Source organism: Pavona decussata, unplaced genomic scaffold (assembly GCF_977016875.1).
Source record: "Pavona decussata unplaced genomic scaffold, jaPavDecu1.1 SCAFFOLD_195, whole genome shotgun sequence".
NCBI lineage: Eukaryota > Metazoa > Cnidaria > Anthozoa > Scleractinia > Agariciidae > Pavona > Pavona decussata.
The window spans coordinates 2,871,640-2,892,288 of NW_028145604.1; the positions used below are offsets into that span (position 1 = coordinate 2,871,640).

Genomic DNA, 20,649 nt, shown 5'->3' on the forward strand with positions numbered 1-20,649 from the left:
AACCACTCTGCACGTGCATTACACTTTTTGTACATTTCTTTGCCGTCACTGCACGACTTAGACGTGAAATTTCCTGATGGGACGTTTTATGGAGGACGTAAACACACAGCGACAATTTTTTTTTCACTTTCTAAACTTTGGTGCAGTCTCCAAGAATTCAACTCCAGGAAATTTCACGTGGGAATAATGGCGACGACGTTTGAAAAAACGCAAATTCATTTTAATAGCGATGTTTTCGCTGCCGTCGCCGTTGCTAAAGCTCCCTAATTTGATGGAGTGGAAGTTCACTGACATTAATAGATGTACTCGTAAAGGAAAAAAAAACAGGTTCATTTTTTTTTTATTTGCCACCTAATAATGATACAATATTAATTTACAGAAATTTGTTAAAGTATGGTAGGAAAGCCCAAAGCGGAAACCATGAGGCTTATACAACGTGGGCTTTCCATGCTAAATTACTAAGATAAACTTAATATTAATTTAACTGAACGACAAAGGCAGAGTAACAATAATACGAAATAAAAAGGTATCAAGAAAAAGAAGACGAAGGACAAAGCTAACAAAGAAAAGGGAGAAGAGGAAGGGTATTGAAACGAAGAAACGTCTTATGTTACTTCTGCACTTAAGCCCCATTTACACTACAGCAAAAACTGGGTCCGCACCTATTAAAAAGCTGGTACCGACCTTATATTTTTGTCGTGTAAACTATCCGTACCATGTTTTCATGAAATGGATCCGGACCCGCTTTTTTCTGGTTTTGGGGCCATAGCCGCCTATGGCCCCAAAACCAAAAAAACACGAGTCCGAACCCACTTTTGCTATTCAAGAGCGCTGTGTAAACGCGTCTCCATTCCGAACCGTCTTCTTCATGTGAGCCTGCCGTACTTCACGGCGGTTTCTGGAGGCTTTGCGCATGTGCATTATTGCACTATTTTCTACAAGATGGCTTCCATGGCGTCAGAAACGAACGTGTGGACTGATGAAGAAGTTAACCTGCTATTAGACGTTTTTGCTGAAGAGACAATTCAGATAGGCCTAGAGAAAGCAAAATGCCCGAAAGACAAAAATGCTGTTTACGTGGAAGTTCAGAAGAAATTAGAAGGTCACGGTAAGCTTTTACATGCCAAAATCTATCTTTCGATAGTTGTCCAATGCCGTCAGGCCACTTTCATTTCCCTCTAATACTTTTAATTTTCTTTTTATATTCCTGGTTGTTTCACAAAGGAATGTTGAAAACTGTGGCGGCAATTACGAGCAAATTGAAGAAACTACGTTCAAAATACAAAACTGTGAAGGATAGTGCCAAGAAGAGCGGCAATTCAAGACCCAAGAAGCCTTGGAAGTTCTTGGAAAAAATGGACCTAATTTTTAAAGATAACCCAACTATTGATCCACCGCATCTGTGGGATAGCAGCAGCAATGATCACATTACTGACGTCTACAAGGAAAGCTCACTAGAAGATGGTAGGGTGTTTGTTGGTTTTGTTGTTGTGTTTTTACATTAACAACCAGAATACGTTTTTGTGATTTTTATCATACATTATTAATCTCCGTTATTATTTTTTAAAATCACCAAATAAATGTATTCTGTGTATGTTTACCATATAGCATGCCAGGTGAAAAATGTGGTGGGGATGAGAATGAGAGTTCTAATTTAGTGCGTGATTTCAAATTTTGTGATGCATGTACACAAGATAATATTTTATAAAAGGTGGTTATTTACTATGATAAGTATCACTTTTTGGCTAGGAACAGATACCTCAGCAAATAGCTCAGGCCTTACTTCTGAGAAAGAAGGTGATGTGGTCTCTGATGATAGCAGTTCTGAAAGGAAGAGATCTAAGCACATCACAGGTGCCACACCAAAAAGTTCTAAGAAGACAAAAATGGAGAAGTCAATCGAATCAGTGTGTTTGAGTCTCCGTGAATCCTCAGAAGCTGAGATGAAGAGGTAAATACAGTTGTTTGTTTTCAAAGCTTTCAAAATGTTCGTAGCTTGAATTGATTTGTACACTTTATGTGCTGATTAAATAATACATAGATAGGATACAAAGAGATAACAAAACCCTGGTAGTTTTGTAACATTGAAAAGAAAACATTGCGACTGTAAAAACAATCCTAAGGATAGTAATTATGTAATGTTTAAAAAAATTAGCAGGAATGTTTTATCGGGTTTAAAACCACCAGGCGCAGCCAATTGGTTTTAGACCCTATAAAACACATGCTGCAAGTTTTTTGAACGGCTTCAAAAACATTCCTGGAAAAGCGTGTCAATAGAGTTCATAACAACTATGCTTTTGTGAACATCGGAAATTGACACACGAGAAAAACACCGCATACTAATGAGGAGTGGTTTATTTTCTGATAAAACACCGCATACTAATAAGGAGGAGGTTTATCAATTTTATGTCACTGCACGAGATGTATTATCGACCATTTAATAGGTCAGTGGGCTTATGAATTAATAATGATTTTGAAGATGATGATGATCAAAATGATGATCATCATCATTGTTATGAGAGAAATGTGATGGTATATTTCCAGCCTGGTGAATGAATGAGAATGATGATTATTCAAGAAAGTGACGCAGGCATACTCGGAAAAAAGAAATCCGAGCACTCGGATTTCTTTTTTCCGAGTATGCCTGCGTCACTTTCTTGAATAATCATCATTCTCATCATCATTGTTGTCATTTTTGAGACTCTTGCAAGAATCAAGTTAGATTTGTTGTTTTCTGGGATCCTTCACAGATTTGAAGAAATTGAAGAGAAGAGACATGAAAGGGAGTTAAAATTTCGACTTGAAATGAGACGAGTAGAAAGAGAACATGAATTGCGTCTCCTTCAAATGATGATGCAAACAAGAGGCATTAACACTCAATGGACAACACAAGGGCAACAGGAATCTGAATATTCTCTTGATGGACAAACTTATTACCGTTTGTAAATAAATTTAAACTCCAGGGGAAAAACGAAAGATAACATTCCAAGAAAGTTACCGTTATTTTATTAAGTTACCATTGTGAATTGGTTCGTTAGTGGGAGATGGCCAGTCACTATAGGTATTGGTGAACAGCTGTGTAGGTGATTGCCATTACATCCCACTCACCACTAAAGAGCCTGTTCACAAGCAAGAAAAGCAAGAATAATAATTATTCTCTTTAGTGGTGAGTGGGATGTAATGGCCTCACTTCCAATAAAGGCCAGGTCCATTAGGCACACAACTGTAAAATGACCTATTTATTGTTTTATACCTAATGTAAATAAATGAAACAAGCATTTTGAGTTTGAAACTAAACTACACAGCTTCTGTTTCTGTAATTTAATTACCTCATGAAGTAAAATATAACAAAACGTTTCCTTTGTGGTGACCATCGTTGGTAACATTTAGTTGAGTTTCTTCTAACATGTAACTGATCTCTAGTTAAAAGCAACAATAACAACAACAACAACAACAACAACAACAACAACAACGACAGTTCAGCTATTGTTAAGTTGTGAAAACGTGCAATGACGAAAATCGGAGGTCTACACCAATTCCAAGTTTTGGCCTTCAGGTGTCATAAAAAAGGCAGCAAGAGTGTCTCTCACATCAGATCCAGCCTGTTCGTCAATTCGTTCATCCTGGATTACTTCCTCCCCAGGCTGTTCAAAACCTTCTTGCAACCACTCTTCAAAATATGGCTCCTTTCTCATCTCGCAGATGTTATGAATTACACAAGCAGCTGCTACTACCTCGACAGCTCCAGCAACCTCCATATCCAGGCGCTTGGAGAATCTTGGAAACCTTCCTTTCCAGCGTCCAAAGGTATTCTCAACTGTCATCCTGGCTCGACTGAGCCGATAATTAAAACGCCTTTGAATCCTGGGGGTGTTTACATTCTCTGGGTAACCTTTAAGTAGCCAATTTAACATGGGGTAGGCTGGGTCACCCAATATAACAGGATGAATTTCCTTTCCCAAGATTTCCTCTTTCATATCAGGTGGAAATAACCTGCCACTACACCCTAGAGTGTACAGTTGTGAGTTAGAAAAGACCCTTGCGTCATGTACACTTCCTGGCCACCCTACAACAATGTCACGAAATAAGTAACTACTGTCTACAAGAGCTTGCATCACAATGTTGTGGTACGATTTTCTGTTGATGTAACTTGCATGATTCTGTTGTGGTGTTGAAATTGGTATGTGCGTGCCATCAATTGCCCCAGCACACATGGGAAACCCCCATTTCTCCTTATAATTGGCTATCACGCGAGCAAGCTCATCTCCTTTAGCAACTGACATGTACTTTTCTTTAAATTTTCTCAACACTGCAGCAGCTACTTTGCGGATGCAAATGCAAACAAAGCCCCTGGATAAACCAAACAGGTTTGAAAGTGTTCTATAACTTGCGGTTGAAGCAATGAAGTACAAGAACACAGCCACTTTACGGTCTACTTCAACAGCTTTTCGCATCTTTGTATCTTGCAATTGCAGTTCTGGTTTAAGTTCTTCAACAAGAAATCGAAAAGTCTCCCTCGACAAGCGAAAGTTACCATACCATTCTTGGTCTGAAAAATCGTTCAATGCAAGCTGAAACCAAGCGCCTGTTCTCGGCAGCTGCCATATGGTTCTCTCGATGGTACATTGACTCATTATGATAGCCACTATAAGCATCGACCACTTAAACATTTTCTTTCTCCATTTTCTTCGAAAACGGTTCAATGTTTCTGCGGATTTGTCCCCTGAAAAGGGAGTCACTCTCCTCATAACAGGAAATCGCAAAAGCGTGGACGCCATAATGGAAGCCATGTTTCTTCCCTTCGCGCACGCTTTTTGTGTACTTACAACTGTGCTATAAGGAAAGATACCGAAGGCTCAAATAGAAAATCTGGTCCTGACTCCCAAATTCGGCAGTGTAAACAGTGTGCTAATAACGGGGCCTTAAGGCCACTATTATCATGACCCAAACCTAATTGTTACCTGTGTAAACGGCGAAAAAAAATTGGTCCGGAACACTTTTCAATGGGTCCGAACCCGGGTTTCTCTGTAGTGTAAATGCGCCTTTAGGAACATGAAAGGAACTGGCATTCCTGGTATCATAACCATGAACCTGGTTCCTTCGTAGAAAGGTGTTATTTTCAATTTCCAATTTCAACAAAACAATTTTAACAGGTAGTCATTGTTGCTCCTCTGTTACAACAATCTTGTATATTATATTGTGTTCTTGTTTGTTTTATTTGTACTCTCCTTGTTTATCATGGTTCCCTCAGGTGCCAGAGATTTGGCTCTTAAATCTGTAGTTTGTGACTCAGAGTACTTTCCAGTCTGTAAATTGGAGGGGGTGGTGCAGCAAAATCTTGAAAAATAATCACTCCGAAAATCGTACGCGCAATTTTAAAGACATTCAAAGGACTAGGATAAAACTTATCCTTCCAATAGAACCTTCTCCAAAATGGCGGCGACAGATTTGAATGAGTTAAAATTGAACTGAATGAAAAACTGATACCAGCACTGGAAAGAGCACCTTTACTTTAGTAACGTTGCAAAGTTTCAGCTTATTAGGCGTTTTATCAGCTTAGGAAATGTAAGATGAAATTTGACAAATTTACAGACGTTTGTATGACTGGGGGTATACGTCATACCCCCAGTCATACAAACGTCTGTAAGTTTTTCATTTTTCAACTAACATTTTCTCAGCTGATATAACACCTGATATTCTGAAACTTTGCAGGGTTACTAATGTAAAAGTGCCCTTTCTAGTGCTGGTATACGCTTTTAATTTTAACTTATTTGAATTTTCGGCCGCCATTTTGGAGAAGGGTCTATTGGTACATTCTGTTTACGAACTCACTGACCAGTCTGGCTGACCAGGTCTGACAAATGGAAAATGCCAAGGATGTAATCTCGTTTGGTGTATTTCTCTTGTTTTTCACAGGTTCCTCGGATGCTGGAGATTTGTCTTGTACCCATCACCAGTGTAGCCAGTCAATATCCAGGACTGTACATCTTCTCGACTTTGGCACGCATGATGAGACCTGTTCTTAACCTAGCAGCTAGTCAAGTGGAAATGATTGGCACATTTGAGCAGGTTTGTGCTACAGAGACAGTAGTTTGTGTCACTTCACAGTTGCCCAGATTGTACTTAGCTTGTTAAGTTGCTACTCTTGAAAGCCAAACCCTTTTGCATCGAACAATTTAGTTCTCAACCGATGAAATTGTATTTTTTTGTAGGTGTACACCAACGTGGCCATTGTCAAAGAAGAAGCGCATGAAGGGGTATGTAAGGAGAATATTATATAGTTTATATAGTTTATATAGAAGAAAGATTCTCGCAATCATCTACGCAACCAGATTGTTGCAAAAAAAAACCTGAAAAACAAAAATTCAGGCTTGAACCTGTTGAAGCTTTAATTTTGTTTCTTTCATCCGCAGTACGTATACATGCTTCATAATTATTTACAGTTTGTTTTCTTACTTTTTTGTATTTCAAAAACAGTTTTTTTTTCAATGCACAGGAAACAACTCATCTTGAACTGAAACAGACAAGCATGTTAAGTGCTATTGCCAGCTTAACTCCATTTTCTGATTTCAACCAAAGTCCTCGTAACATGTACCAATGTCAGGTAGGAACAACAATCCGTTCCAGGTTACAAATGTGTTGATACTGTCAAGATTTATATTGATCATTCTACTTTCTTGAAACTTAGGTCAAGAAGGTAAATAGATGCAGGGGTTTCATTAAGGTCCAGGTAGCGGCAAATTGACCATCTGTGAACAGCTGCTTGCTTTTAACAATCTCAACCAATGTTTTGCTCAAAAAAACTTATCCTATTGAATTATCCTGCCCTGGTGCACTAATCCCCTGCCTGCCAGTTCAAAATCTTAATGAAACTCCGCAGATGCAAATTGAAAACTTTTGGGGCTACTTCCGTTCTCTTTTGACGTTGCGCAGTTTCTTTATGAAAGTGTTGTCGTTTGTTCGCCCCATTTAAAACGTTGTTAGTATGTGTACCTTGAAGTGTACCAGGTGTCTGTGTATGATTGACTATAGCGGCATCAGTATCAATAGGTCAGCTTTCTTATGTTCTTTAGATGGGAAAGCAGACAATGGGAACTCCAGCACAGGCGCTGAAACATCGCGGAGACAACAAACTCTACAAACTGCAGGCGAGTCTTGGAATTATCATTAGGGTGATTTAGCAACAGAACGGGAATGTCATTTGAGGACGAGAGAGCGCGCGGAATAGTCTGGACGCGGGTCTATTTCGACTATCTTATGGGTATTCCGCTTGATGCGCGCGTCGTTGTCAACTGACGTTCCCGTTGTCTTGCTAAATCAGACTGTTAGGGAGTTTAAGACTGTCGATTCAAATTCTGTTTCAAATCAACAATTGGTTCAGCGTTTGGCAAGTTCGCCCTGATCCAAACTTTACCTTGGCAAATCAGTCCAATCCACTGCCTGTCAGTAGAATGGCTTGTAACAAGTACGACGTCCGAAAATAAATGCTTCTTTTTTTTTTTTGTTTTTGCAAACCACGATGACCTCGGATATAGCACTTGATTAAAAGGTTTAATGAGCAGGGCCATAGTTTTTTCACTAGGTGAGAAAGTTTTCTGACTCACATTGGTCTTTGTTAAATAACGAGTCATATGATCAAAGCCTAGGACTTCAATGCAATGGGAACAGAGAGCGACTTTTTGGTGCTTTTAATTGAGTCAACGTTGTCTTTGGATCAATCAAGGATGTGAGAAAGAGTTGAAGAGATTTTGGCAGTCATACCATTCTCTGCTTTGTGTACGTCTTAGTTTTTTATCAGATGAATGTACAACGTTATACTTGAAGTTATGTCGCTAATCGTTTTATGTTATCGTTCAGCTAACACTTTGCTGCTCCTTGTTTTGTTTAGACTCCGCAGTCTCCACTAGTTCGGCCCGCTGCACATGACGAGTTAGCCGTTGACAATTACGCTCTTGGAACAAATGCAGTTGTGGCTGTTATTTCCTACACCGTAAGTTATTCACAACACAAATGTGGTCAGAAAGACTCGCCTGTGATTTGTGTCTTTGTGGCAGGTCAGAAAGAGGAAGACTGAGGAACTTTGAGGGTAAAAGACATAACAACATATCAACAATTACAAACCAGTAGCATAACTGAACGCAGGTCCCTCCCCTTTCCAGTTGACATCCTTCGAACTCAAGTTTCTCTTCTCTTAGCGTTCCTGCAGCAAAAGCTTGTAATCAGTTCAAGCTGCTTCATTCAGCGCTTTTGAGACAGCAACCGTTTGAGACAAGCTGCAAATAGGACATTGCGAGAGGTGTTAATTTATACCTTGCGTTTCAGTCGAGCCTAATGTAATTCAGGCTTAGAACAAAACAACAACAACAACAACAACAAAAAGCAAAAAGAACTGGCAAAAATTGCAGTGCAAGGGTCGGGTTGCACAAGGCACCTTTAAGATAAGTGGGGGTTTTTGCAACCATTTTCTACATTCCTCAGAGGAGTTTCTTGCGTGATTCCCGGTTCTGGTCAAAGTTAATTCGGGTGAAAAGCTTCGAGGTTTTTTTTCTCGCGGCTTCGTCGTTTGTTGCGCCAGCTTTCAGCTGATAACAATCTCCGACAAATCAGACGTGAATGGTGTAAAAAAATCGAACTGAGTGCTGTTTCGATTGTTATGTCTAACAAGCAGATTCTTATTGTCAATTTGAGTGCACTGGAACAAACGTTGGCTACTCAAAACTTGACAAAAAGTGGAAAGAGCTCACTTTCAAGGTTAATTCATAACAGAACTAAGCACGACTTTGTTTTGTATCTTACAAGGGATATGATATGGAAGACGCAATGATCCTCAATAAAGCATCCTTTGAGCGTGGATTCGCTCATGGTACTGTGTTAAAGTGTGAGGTATGTAAACCTGGATAACTTTTTTTTCGTTTTTGTTTTTTCTGTATCAGTGCACTTATTTCGGCCTTGCTTCTTCACATCATTTATTTTCTTGTATGCAGTTTTTCACTGCAATGGACATTTAACCGTTCGTCGTGATTTTACCATTTTCAGATAGTGGATCTTAATAAACTTTCTGGACGCCGTGGGGAGGCTACAAGCCTCAGATTCGGTAAGCTGACGGTTTTCCTTCGTTGCTTCACCTACTGACCTGACAAACTAGCAATCCATTTCCGAACTGTCGTTAAGTGTCTTCCCTGTAACTGAGGCCTGGTGTGTAGCATTTTATATGGAAACAGATTGTAGTTCACCAGTTGTAAATAAAGTCATTTTCATTTAGTTGTTGCACCAGGCCTCGCAGTGATAACCAGTCGTCAGGTAACGTGGAAATAGTCTTCTAGTCTTCTGTCTGGGACGGTTAGGAAATTCCTCACAGTAAGCCAAAAATAAAAGGCAGTTTTTACTTTTCTTGTAAGTAATCTATTTTAGCTCACTTCGTTTACTCTGATGGGTGACAGCAAACAACCAATTAAAGTGATTTTTTGCTATTCAAATAGCTTCGTTGACCCAAAAGGTTCACTGACTTGACGTATAAACCTGACAGCTTTTATTCCCTGCGTTGAAAGTTCTCCTAGTTAATTAGATCTCTGTTTACCGTCTAGCGTCCAAATCGGAGCTTTCCTTGTGATCTTGTATCTTCCCTTAGCAGATTCCGAATTAACGGCCAACGGAGTGTTAATTCACTTCACTGAACTATTCCTTGTTTTAGTAGCTTGTCATATTTCTACGGAGAAGACTCTGTCATTTTTAAATGAAGTCTAACTTAGATAGTGTTTTAAGACAATTAATAGAATGAAATGGGTTTAGACCACGGCTTTGTTAAACCCCGTCCAGTTGGGTTGTTACTTTATATGTACGATTATTCACAAACCCATTACTACAATTTCAAACTACTTTGCATGCAGGCTGCCTTCCTAATGACGACCGAGTCCAGGGATTTTTGGATGTCGATGGTCTTCCACCAATTGGAGCTAAACTCGAGACGGGAAACCCATATTACTGGTAAGAATATGGTATTTCTGGAAAAAAAAACTGCTAAACTTGCACGACACTCGAATTACTCTAATCAAAGTCTCATTTGCAAGTTACTTTTGCAATGGCCAGAAAGTGATGACATCATGTTATGCGTGTCATTTGATTGGCTCAGCGTAAGGCGTCACGTGATCTCAACCAGTGTTTTATTGGCTGTAATTTGCGCAACGTCATTGCTCTCAGTCAACCTGATAAAACGTGAAGTCTGATTCTGGCTTTTGATCATAGTATATTTTGTCAACTTTAAAACTTAGTGATTACCATCAACCACAGCTTTTTTTTTACCAACTTTAAGGTCAAGAAACCTTGATCGTGATTTTGTCACTAGGTTCCAACCAAGATTTTTTGAATTTTTTTAACAATTGTACTTCCAACAAAATGACTTGAATGTATAAAATCATCAAATATATGAACTGTGGATAAAATATCTTATGAGTAAAAGTTGAAGTCTGGATTTATTTTTCTACAAGGGACTTTACTCCTCAAAGAAGGACTCAATACTTAAAATCCAATGTTTTCCACATAAATGTCATGAATAAGTGAATGATCCTCGCAGTTATATACGCAACTTAAACAGCTGAACGGTCTCAGTTCAAACCCATGACCTCTGCGATACCGGTGCAGTGCTCTACCGACTAAGCTATCAAGCCAAATAGGAGCAGGTCATATTGTGAATCCGCAATATACCCGTAGAGGTGATGAGATGAAAGTGAATATATGAAACTTCATACATTTGAACTGCGGAAGAAAGAATGAAAAAACTCTCGGTTTGATAAATTCATTGTGTTTGGGAAAAAAATTTACATAAATGCCAACCTCTCAATTCCTTCATTCCCACTGGTTTAAGGCGGCTAGGTTGGCGTTTACGTAATGTTTTAAGACACGAGGAGCAGTGTTTTATCGGGATTTAAAACCACGAGGCGCAGCCGAGTAATTTTAGACGATAAAACATGTGCTGCGAGTCTTTTGAACGGCTTCAAAAACTTTCCTGGAAAAGTGTGAAGAGAGTTCATAACAGTGATGCTTTTGCCAACGTTGAAAATACGAGAAAAACATTTAACACCGCATACTAATAAGGAGGAGGTTTTATGGGATATAAAACCACTGCACGTGATGTTTTATCGACCATTTGATAGGTCAATGGGCTTTGAATTAAGAGAGTACGCGGTACATTACACGGTGTTGGTCTTGGCTTTGTCAATTGTCGCTTAACTATCCTTCCTTTGGGTTCTCTTATAGTTACATAGACGACAACACCGGAAAATGCGTCATTAAGAATTACAGCAGTCTGGAAAATGCCATTGTTGATGATGTAAGTAGCGTTTTTTGTTTGCATTTGTTTCTTTGTTCCATTGATTTTGTGCGAATTAAGCGTTGCGCAAGTTCCGCGCGCTGGGTTGTTTTTGAAAAGTCTTTGCAAAAAAATAAACAAAATGTTGCGTTTTTAATCTTCATTTCAGGTAAAAGTTCTTGGAAATGACAACGGCACTGGCTTGTTGCAGAGAGTTTCCATTAAACTAAGAATTCAGGTATACTTTCCTTCACCAATGGTTTCGGCAATGATAACGGCCTTTTGTCACAACCGACAATCCATTCACTTTCATGCGCTCTAATATTATTGCAGTCACTTGCCTACAACTTTCTGTTTTAAGCCTCTGCTAAACGTTCTTCCATAGTTGAACAACAAATCCAACATTTGTTGGCTAAAAACGTTGGGTGCGCGGCTAAATGCCATTTAAGGTGGCCGAATACAGTTTTTTAGTGAACAGGTGTTAAAAGACGCTATTTGGAAACTACGTGCTTCTGGACGCCCAAAATTGGTATGGGGTAAGACTAACTAAGAAGGAATGTATTTTCGTACGTCTTGTTGAGCTTAATACCGTTTCCATGGCAACGCAGAGAAATATTAAACGTCCATAAATCATAGGTTTCCTTTATTTTTAGAAAATGTACTCATTAGATTTTTTCCATTTTTTGTATTTAGAAAAACTCACAAAACACTGACACAGTTGCACTACTTTCATGTAATTTTAACAGAGAGATCTCCTGTAAATATCGATTTTGCATTTTCATGTTTTGTGAAGTTACCCTCTGTTAGATTTAAGTTTCTCTTTGTAGACGAGTTACGCTTTTAGGGAACTATTTTCATGCCAAATGTCACGAAATTCTAATGAGCGGTTCCTTAGAAAACAGTTCATTTCCACGAAAACAACCAGTCACAATTTTTTGGTCTAATGCGCATGCGTGGCCTTAATTGGGTTTCGTGGCAACGATGAAAGCATGCATAATGTCTTAGTGAATGAATTGTTTTGCTCAGAAAGAAAAGAAAAAGTGTCCAGAAATGAGAAACTTAGCTATTTAAGACCAAATTTAACTTTATTATCCAATTCATGTGAAATTGAGGGATCACTTTATCGACCGCCGTATTAGCGTACCACAACCCTAGCGCGCGCTTAATAGCATCACTAACAGAATCTGTAAAGCGCGCGCAAAAAACTGTGTTCGGCCACCTTAACATCACCTTACCACAGCGGGATAGTAAGAAAGGAATTGGGGCAAAGTTAGCCTGTTCCAGGCTCCTAGAGAGATGCGCGAAGGAGAGTGCAAGGGGACTCCCCCTCGTTTTCGTGCCCTCGCACTCTCCTTCGCGCATCTCTCTAGGAGCCTGGAACAGGCTAGGGCAAAGTTATAAATTACAAAGTGGCGGACAGGGCAACAATCGTGGAAATAGAAGTATCAGTGGAAATTATGCTAAAGAAACTAGAAGGGTACGCGATTAGGATTTATTTATGTCTTATAAATCTCGAAGTATCCACAACAATTTCAACCGACAACTTACCGACAGATTACCAACAGTCGGCCGACATGTTACCGACAGTTGGCCGTCTGTCGACCGACAGATCGTCACCACTGTGGAAAACACTGTCGGCCGACTGTTGGTCGACTGTCGGTCGATGTTGGTCAATTGTTGGCCGACAGTCGACCGACAATCGGTGGAGGTGAGCTGTTCTTCACTTTTACCAAAACGTCTAGATAAATACCGGTGTATAAATTGACTCATACCATTGCTTTATTTCAGAGAAACCCAATCATAGGAGACAAGTTCTCCAGTCGGCATGGACAGAAAGGAATTTGTAGGTATGAGTCTTTGACTCTCCAAGTACCTACTGTGCTAACGGATAAAATAAAAAACCAGTTCACTAGCGGTGGCATCGAGTAAATAACAGTAGAATAACAGTTCGAAAGAGCAAGAGCAAACTCGATTTACTCAGAGTACCTACAGGGCGTGTTCAAACCATTCAACACAGGCTATCGAAAAAAGATAGCAACTCATTAGGGGGTCTGAAACTCGTTGCACGTTCTCCCGGCACCAGTTTCATATTTTCCCGCGCTTAGCACCGGTTACATGTTTGCCCGCGCTTGGCACCAGTTGCATGTTTTCCCGCGCTTGGCACTGGTTGCCTGTTTTCCCCGCGCTTGGCACCGGTTGCATGTCTTTCCCGCGCTTGACACCGGTTGCCTGTTTTTCCCGCGCTTGGCACCGGTTGCCTGTTTTCCCGCGCTTGGCACCGGTTGCCTGTTTTTCCCGCGCTTGGCACCGGTTGCCTGTTTTCCTGCGCTTGTCACCGGTTGCCTGTTTTTCCCGCGCTTGGCACCGGTTGCCTGTTTTCCCGCGCTTGGCACCGGTTGCCTGTTTTTCCCGCGCTTGGCACCGGTTGCCTGTTTTCCCGCGCTTGTCACCGGTTGCCTGTTTTTCCCGCGCTTGGCACCGGTTGCCTGTTTTCCCGCGCTTGGCACCGGTTGCCTGTTTTTCCCGCGCTTGGCACCGGTTGCATGTTTTCCCTCGCTTAAAACTGGTTGCATGTTTTCCCGTGTTTGATAAGTTCGTTAGATCACTTTTTTCCGTTTTTCCTTTCAGCCAAAAATGGCCGATTGAAAATATGCCATTTACAGAATCAGGAATGACCCCCGACATTATTTTCAATCCCCACGGATTTCCATCGCGTATGACAATTGGTAAGGTCGCTTTCTTTTACGGAAACTTTTGAGAGGCGAAAGGTTTCTTAAGTTTCTTTTATTTGACATCTTTATTGCATTCTGCAGGTATGATGATTGAGAGTATGGCGGGTAAATCAGCCAGTCTTAACGGAGTAGTGTATGATGCCACACCATTTACATACTCGGAGGATGACCCGGCTGTAGACTACTTTGGAAACCTCCTAAAACAATGTAAGAACCTAGCCGTCACGTTTGTTTATTTATCTTTACCGGCTACAGATTTTGTTAGTTCAACAGATATATTGAAGTTCTATTCTCAGCGGTACTTAATCAAGTATTTTCTCACGAGTTCGTGTCGCACTCAGGACAGTTGAACCATTTAAGTCACAGAAATTTGAGGAACGTAGGTTACATAAGATGTTAATGTTGTCTCGTCTGGTTTAACTTAACCAAAAAAACGTTCTTTTTTCGAATCTAATTTTCGCGATTTTTATATTTTTCCCTTTTGTTTCGTATAAAATAATGTAGAGTGGTAAGGGCGCCGGGCATGAAATCCGGAGGTTCGCCCCCCCCCCCCCGTTTGACCACTAGCTGTAGTTCATTAAGATGGAACATGATTTCGTTGTCCTTAAGGCTTAGACTGTTTTGTTTTTCTTTGTATTTTTCTGATATTTGTTCTCTACTTCAAATTATCCTATTTCAGCTGGTTACAACTACTATGGCACAGAGAGAATGTACAGTGGTACAGATGGCCGCGAGTTTGAAGCGGACATCTTCTTTGGCGTAGTTTATTATCAGCGTTTGAGACACATGGTGGCAGACAAGTATCAGGTACCCTTCCTTCCCTTCCAGTGAATTTGGTCTAGTTTGGTTTTTGATGCAGATATCTTTTTTGCGGTTTTATATGCCAGTGAATGATGACATCATATTATGCGTGTCATCTGATTGGCTCTGCGAGTTGTGTCACGTGGTCACACTAGTGTCTTACTGGTTGTTATTCACTGACTCTTCTTGTTTAGCAGTCAACATGATAAAAGCTTCTGTCTGACACTGGTGTCCTGCTGTTTGCATAAACCTATGGTTCTTTCGCCTTCTTAAACTTCATCTAAAAGGGCCGTTACACTTGGTTAGTACACAACATTTCCTACAACTTGACTCGCAAAAAAAAACCACGCAAGTTGTTCAAAAAATTGTCTACCATGTAACATGTCCTGAGGTGGAGCTTTTCACACGTATGTTTTGTTGTTGTTGCGGCAATCCTTTCGCAACTTATCTCTCCCGCTACTTTTTTTCTTGTGTTGACTTGTATTACTATGATTTGTGTCAGCAATCAATTTGAACGTTGCTAGATCACTTCTTAGGTAACAGTACACCAAACGGCTTTATCCGTAGTGAGAAAAGTTGGACGAACCTTTACCAAGTGTATCACTGTCTTCTCTAGCACAAAATGGTGGTTTTTAAAAAAGTGACTCGAATGCAAAGCCATTTTTACTCGGGATAAAATTGTAGATTTATTACAACGCACTCTTGAACGTTCTTCAGCCGTGCTTGAGAGAATAAGTGTGTGCGACAACTCCTGTATTTACAGATTCTTAGCAATATGTGAGAATTTTTGTTTTTGTTTGTTTGTTCTTGTTACAGGTCCGAACAACAGGCCCTATTGACATACTAACTCATCAGCCAGTACAGGTAACGCCTATCTTGCGTCACGTCTTCTTGTCACGCGTTCCACCAGTATGTGATGACACCAGTTTATGCGTGTCATCTGATTGGCTATGGGCAGTGTGTCACGTGGTATCATCTGGTGTTTTATTGGTTGTGTCTGTCGGACACATTTTGCCCATTGTCGATGTGATAACATTGACAGTCTGATACTGGTTGTTTCTTTTTCTTAGCCTGTGTGTTTTTAGCAACCTCTGTTTTTTTGTTAATTGTTGTTTTCTTCTTCTTTCATTCTTTTTTTGGCGGGAGGCGGGGTTGGGGGGGGGGGGGGTTGATTTGTTGTTGTTCCTTTTCTGGACGTTTCATCTTTCAAAGGTCGGTTCACAGTGTAATTCATGCAACAGGGAGGAGCTGCCGTCTTTGATCACATCAATGAGGTTTCTACTGTTTTCTCCTTTCAGGGACGTAAGCGACAAGGCGGTATTCGTTTTGGCGAAATGGAAAGAGACGCACTGTTAGCACACGGAACGTCTTTTTTGTTACAAGATCGCCTCATGAACTGCTCTGACAGAACAGTGGTAACAATTTGTTAATGTCGTTTCTTTGGTTGTTTGTTGTGTCATCTGAAACTTCACTATTCGTAAACCATTTTTAATTCTCTTTTTAATCAGTTTTTCTACTTTCGTGGAGATCGAGAGATAGCTCCAGGGTAACCAATTACCTTGCCCCATTGCCAATACGTACCCCGTTACGTCACACCGTATCTGGTGTTGCGTCGCTTCACATGTATCAACCTAAAATTCGCATACGCCCTTTATGCCCAACCCTTACAGCGGTTACCAATAACACGCGACCTACGGCATTCAAAAGAGTCGGATAAAGTTGCGTTTTGGTGGACGTCAATCAAACAAAAGCCGTTGAAATTATTTTGAATTCTGACAAGATTCCAAGGTAACCCGGCAAGAAACTAAGAATTTTACCTCGCTAAGAGAAAGAAAACTTTATTTAAATTGATTCTCGAGCCAGATCAAACGCAAATAAAAGGTTTTTTTTAATTAAAAATTTCAATTTTCACTGCACGTGATAATTTACTCACTTACACGCATCGCTGGTTTATTATCAGGTGTAGCGATTTCAAATGTTTCATAAAAAAAATACGGCTTCGTCTGCCCATTTTTTTTTAGATAATGTGGCTTGGAAATCAACTTTCATAAAGTTTACCATCCGTCAGCGGATAAAACTGTCAATTTCTTGGTTCTGTTGCATTGAAATGTTCTCAGAATTCAAAATAATTTCAACGGCTTTTCTATGATTGACGTCCACCAAAACGCAACTTTATCGGAGTCTTTTGAAGGCGATAGGTCGCGTGTTATTGGTAACCGTTGTAAAGTGTTCTTCAAAATTTCGTAAAAACCAAAATGCAAAGGTGACAAAATAAGACGCAAGTTTCTTCATGTTAAACGGAGTTCCGGTTAATTAGAGTAACAAGACAGTCCCACTTCACTCGGTAATCATTTCTTACCACCTTTCCCCCTTCTCTCCCTCCCCCAGGGTCAGGTTTGTACAAAGTGCGGCAGCATTCTCTCCAGTCTCCTGGACAAACCCGCTGTAGACGTGGCAGCTGCGGCTGCGCACAGAGAGCGCAAATGGACTTGTAAAACTTGTGAAAGTAGTGAACACATGCAGCTGTTGGCTTTTCCTTACGTGTTCCGATATCTTGTGGCTGAACTGGCGGGAATGAACATCAAAGTGTCTTTGGACGTGAAAAGAGTTGGGAGTGAGTAGAAGAAGTTCGCGATACCAGGAAAAAATTCTCGAAATGTCCACTCAGAAGTGGTTTACGCTTTGAGGGCTAGTACTTGATGTAAGACTACGTATGTTGTCCCAAGCCACACCCGATACTGTACCCACAGCACAGTGCAACCTTGTGGCCGCTTTGTGGCTGAGCTGACATAGATTATCATCCAAGGTGTCTTTGGACGTGAAGAGAGTTTGAAGCGATTGTTGAAAGGTTCGCCGAGACCAGGAGAAATTGCCGCGAAATGTCGACTGCCTTGCGGGGATATCATCAAGGTGTCTGGACGTGAAAGAGCTGGAAATGAGTGAAGAGTAATCAAGGTCGGAAGGAGAAATTATCGCGGGCTATCCACTCCGCTCAGGCTAATTAGACGTTACGTTGATGCTGCGTGAATTGTCAGCATGAAAATCAAAGTGTTTTGGTCCATGAAAAGAGTTGAAAGCGAGACCAAGGGGAGAAAATAAATATGATTCAATGCATTTTTCCATTGCCTTTTTGCTGAATGGAAACGGGTGAATACCCAAGTGAGTCTTCAAACACGAAAAGACCAGAAAAGGGAAATTGTGAACAGAAATCTGAACTTCGCTGAAATGAAGAGAACTGAAGAGACACATGCGGCTACGTAACAATTTTACTTGGTATCGTATCTCCGACTATACCTGAACCTCCTTCTGCAGCTAGGAACTTTGTTGACAAAATGACACATCACAGGGGCAACAAGAAAACTGGAAATTTTTAGACTATTATTTTGATTTGTACTGAGACTATTCCTGACTGAATAGTAAGGAATAAGTGTTTGGATGCTTCAGTCAACCAGAACATTCACACGGGAATATCTAAACGCTGTGTCCCCGAATTCCAATTTATTCCCAGTCCACACTTAAATTTCCAACTGGTTACTCGTTTCTCTTCGTTGGAGCTACACAACAAGGCCTGGTTCACACTAGCGAATCGTAATTGGAGTCAGAATCAGAAAATAACTTTTTGACCTAGTGTGAATCAATACGACGTAAGCAGAAACGGAAGATTCGCTTCCGTTCTAAACGGCGAAAGGCTGTCCTGTTTTTCCGTTCTAAAGGGATTGGGAATGAGCTTTGTGATTGGTTGATTTCCGATTCCGATCGACCAGGTCATACTTGATCCCAAGCGACGGAATCAGAATCTTAAGAAAAAGGTAACGTTCTGATCCTTGCTATTCTGATTCCGTCGAGCATACGATAGAGATACCGTCTCGCACTTTTTTAATTGACACTGGAACAGAAGGTTCTTTACGCTTTCGACTCGGCTTCCGATTGTCACCAGTGTGAACCAGCCCTAAACGGAACTATCGTTGTTAGAGTTTCGTTCCAAGTCGTTTTCCGGTAAATTGTTTAGAACTACACTGCACACACTTTGCAATTTACAAGTTGTGCAGGAGTTTGGGTCTTGCTTATAAATCAGGAATTAGACTCAAAGAATTCACACAAACGGAAATAAGCCGCCACGTTAAGAGAAAAAAAGTAACTTTAATACACAGAAAAACGTAAAATACAATAACAGTAATGTTACCTGGTTAGTAGCGCGTAATTAAATAACAGTCAAAAAAAGATGAACGAGAGAAATTAACATAGTATCTTTGGGCATTAGCTATAACGAAACTCGTAATAAAATCAAATTGGCTTTTTCACTGTTAAGATTTTATCCCACAATAATTCTAAGCCGAGCTAAGCCTAAACGCAAACGTTATCAGAACTTCCTCTAGAAAATGAAACATATCAACACATATAGCTTTCCCACTGTCACTATGGACTAGAGAAAAATGTTTTTCGACTGGACAAGTTAGTTTAATTTTTCTCATGCAGCAGTTAAGACTTCTTTATCGAGGGAGATTAACTTATTCAGTTTATCGAAGGAGACTAACTTAATTTCGTCGAAGAGAATTTTTCCTATAACCCACGATGCTATACAAACATGTATTCAAAACCTTTTCCCGTGTCTGATTCACTTTGCAAAAGATCTTGTAAGAGTCTGACATTAAACCACATCGAGACAGAGGAAGATGGACAGTCTAAAACGTATTATTAAAAACTGAATCATTGTATAATGCAATTCGAGGGATTTGATTGGCTTAGCGGCCATGGTATATCAGCTATTATACCATGGCCGAGAAATGGCGACCATTAAATTTTCTGCTGGTTATTCCTGCACAGCGAAATCAGTAGGATTCTTGATTGTTTTTAATAAAACAATTATTCCACTTGCGCTTGTTAATTATTCGCCAAGACAAATAAGGAATACAAGCTTCACACGAAATATTCGCCTACTTTGTCTCAGTTGAGTAATGTGTCAAGGCCATAAACGCAAAACGGATAAAAAATCCCACTGTGTAATGTAAACCTCGCGATGATTGACCGTGTGTGATTGTATCTCGAGCTATTCGTTGCGTTCCTTTTCAACAGCGCACTGATAGTAGAAAAGTCAAAAAAAGGCTTAGTAAATAGCGAAATCGTTAGATGGACGGTAGGCCATAATTATTTTATGCTTTGGGTTATAATAAAGGCCCTGGCCCTCGTAAACGATAAAAAAAACAGTGTGAATGTCAATATTTCGTCGCTTGCGTACACACGAAGCACTTGCTATGGAAGGAAAATTTGCTTTTCAGACACAGCGCGGATCAAGTGCGCGCGAAAGCGGATAAGAGTGTTCTTGCAACAAGGTGATCAATAAGTTTGTCAAGTGGATCTTAGTTGCTAAGTAAAAGAAAGCAGACGTTTACGAAAATTGAGAGACAAGGCTTTGTACTTAAAACGCGTTTCCAGGTTGGCATATTGGCATCATCACAAGAGTTGGATAATAATATATAAAGAAACCAAAACGTTTAGTGAAGAACAAATAAAACTAACTTTTCGCACTGCTCGTATTAACATCTGTGAAGATATGAATGTGTGTGCAACACAACAAATCTACCAAGAATTTGATTCTCAATGAATGCTTGCCAGAAACAACTGTGTGCAATTTCAAACAAATCAGAAATCCTCACGATCGTATAACAACTCTTACTTGTCACATGGAAAGTACCGTTTCACAAAATCAAACCACGGTTACCGGGTTTGGCGTGATCATGTTGGCGTCGCAATCCAAGTCGATATGTCAATGCTTGTCCATCCTGGCCGTTGTAATTCACCCTCACAGGCTAA

At 40.2% G+C, this 20,649-nt stretch overlaps 2 protein-coding genes across 4 annotated transcripts in view; both read left to right on the forward strand.

The window, feature by feature from the left end:
- The window catches only part of LOC146461771 (DNA-directed RNA polymerase I subunit RPA2-like), a 33,078-nt gene extending 13,548 nt beyond the window's left edge, over window positions 1-19,530 (forward strand). Inside the window, exons 20-36 of the mRNA XM_085086535.1 lie at window positions 5,917-6,069; window positions 6,213-6,257; window positions 6,497-6,604; window positions 7,074-7,148; window positions 7,889-7,990; window positions 8,800-8,883; window positions 9,037-9,094; window positions 9,888-9,984; window positions 11,254-11,326; window positions 11,475-11,543; window positions 13,094-13,152; window positions 13,934-14,031; window positions 14,119-14,244; window positions 14,717-14,844; window positions 15,655-15,702; window positions 16,137-16,253; window positions 17,227-19,530. Of these exons, the coding sequence (XP_084942661.1) occupies window positions 5,917-6,069; window positions 6,213-6,257; window positions 6,497-6,604; window positions 7,074-7,148; window positions 7,889-7,990; window positions 8,800-8,883; window positions 9,037-9,094; window positions 9,888-9,984; window positions 11,254-11,326; window positions 11,475-11,543; window positions 13,094-13,152; window positions 13,934-14,031; window positions 14,119-14,244; window positions 14,717-14,844; window positions 15,655-15,702; window positions 16,137-16,253; window positions 17,227-17,460 (1,674 nt within the window). The 3' untranslated portion in view covers window positions 17,461-19,530. The remainder of the gene's footprint in view (window positions 1-5,916; window positions 6,070-6,212; window positions 6,258-6,496; window positions 6,605-7,073; window positions 7,149-7,888; window positions 7,991-8,799; window positions 8,884-9,036; window positions 9,095-9,887; window positions 9,985-11,253; window positions 11,327-11,474; window positions 11,544-13,093; window positions 13,153-13,933; window positions 14,032-14,118; window positions 14,245-14,716; window positions 14,845-15,654; window positions 15,703-16,136; window positions 16,254-17,226) is intronic.
- Window positions 636-4,452, forward strand: LOC146461772 (uncharacterized). Of its 3 annotated transcripts, none has more exons than XM_085086534.1 (4): window positions 636-1,108; window positions 1,225-1,464; window positions 1,750-1,951; window positions 4,316-4,452. In XM_085086534.1, exons 1-4 carry the CDS (start codon window positions 730-732, stop codon window positions 4,356-4,358), a joined length of 864 nt encoding a protein of 287 aa, XP_084942660.1. In that variant the 5' UTR covers window positions 636-729; the 3' UTR covers window positions 4,359-4,452. The 3 variants fall into 3 exon arrangements, with proteins under 3 accessions (XP_084942660.1, XP_084942659.1, XP_084942658.1); XM_085086533.1 differs by lacking the exon at window positions 4,316-4,452 and adding an exon at window positions 2,751-2,958 and having other exon boundaries at window positions 644-1,108; window positions 1,756-1,951; XM_085086532.1 differs by lacking the exon at window positions 4,316-4,452 and adding an exon at window positions 2,751-2,958 and having other exon boundaries at window positions 645-1,108.
- Window positions 19,531-20,649: the final 1,119 nt, after the last annotated feature.

What these genes read in the sequence shown, in the direction of transcription:
- LOC146461772 (XM_085086532.1), top strand. Translation starts at nt 730, where the DNA reads ATGGATCCGGACCCGCTTTTTTCTGGTTTTGGGGCCATAGCCGCCTAT. An exon ending in GAAGAAATTAGAAGGTCACG is followed by an intron (nt 1,109 to 1,224) that starts GTAAGCTTTTAC and finishes TGTTTCACAAAG; the next exon opens with GAATGTTGAAAACTGTGGCG. An exon ending in GGAAAGCTCACTAGAAGATG is followed by an intron (nt 1,465 to 1,749) that starts GTAGGGTGTTTG and finishes CTTTTTGGCTAG; the next exon opens with GAACAGATACCTCAGCAAAT.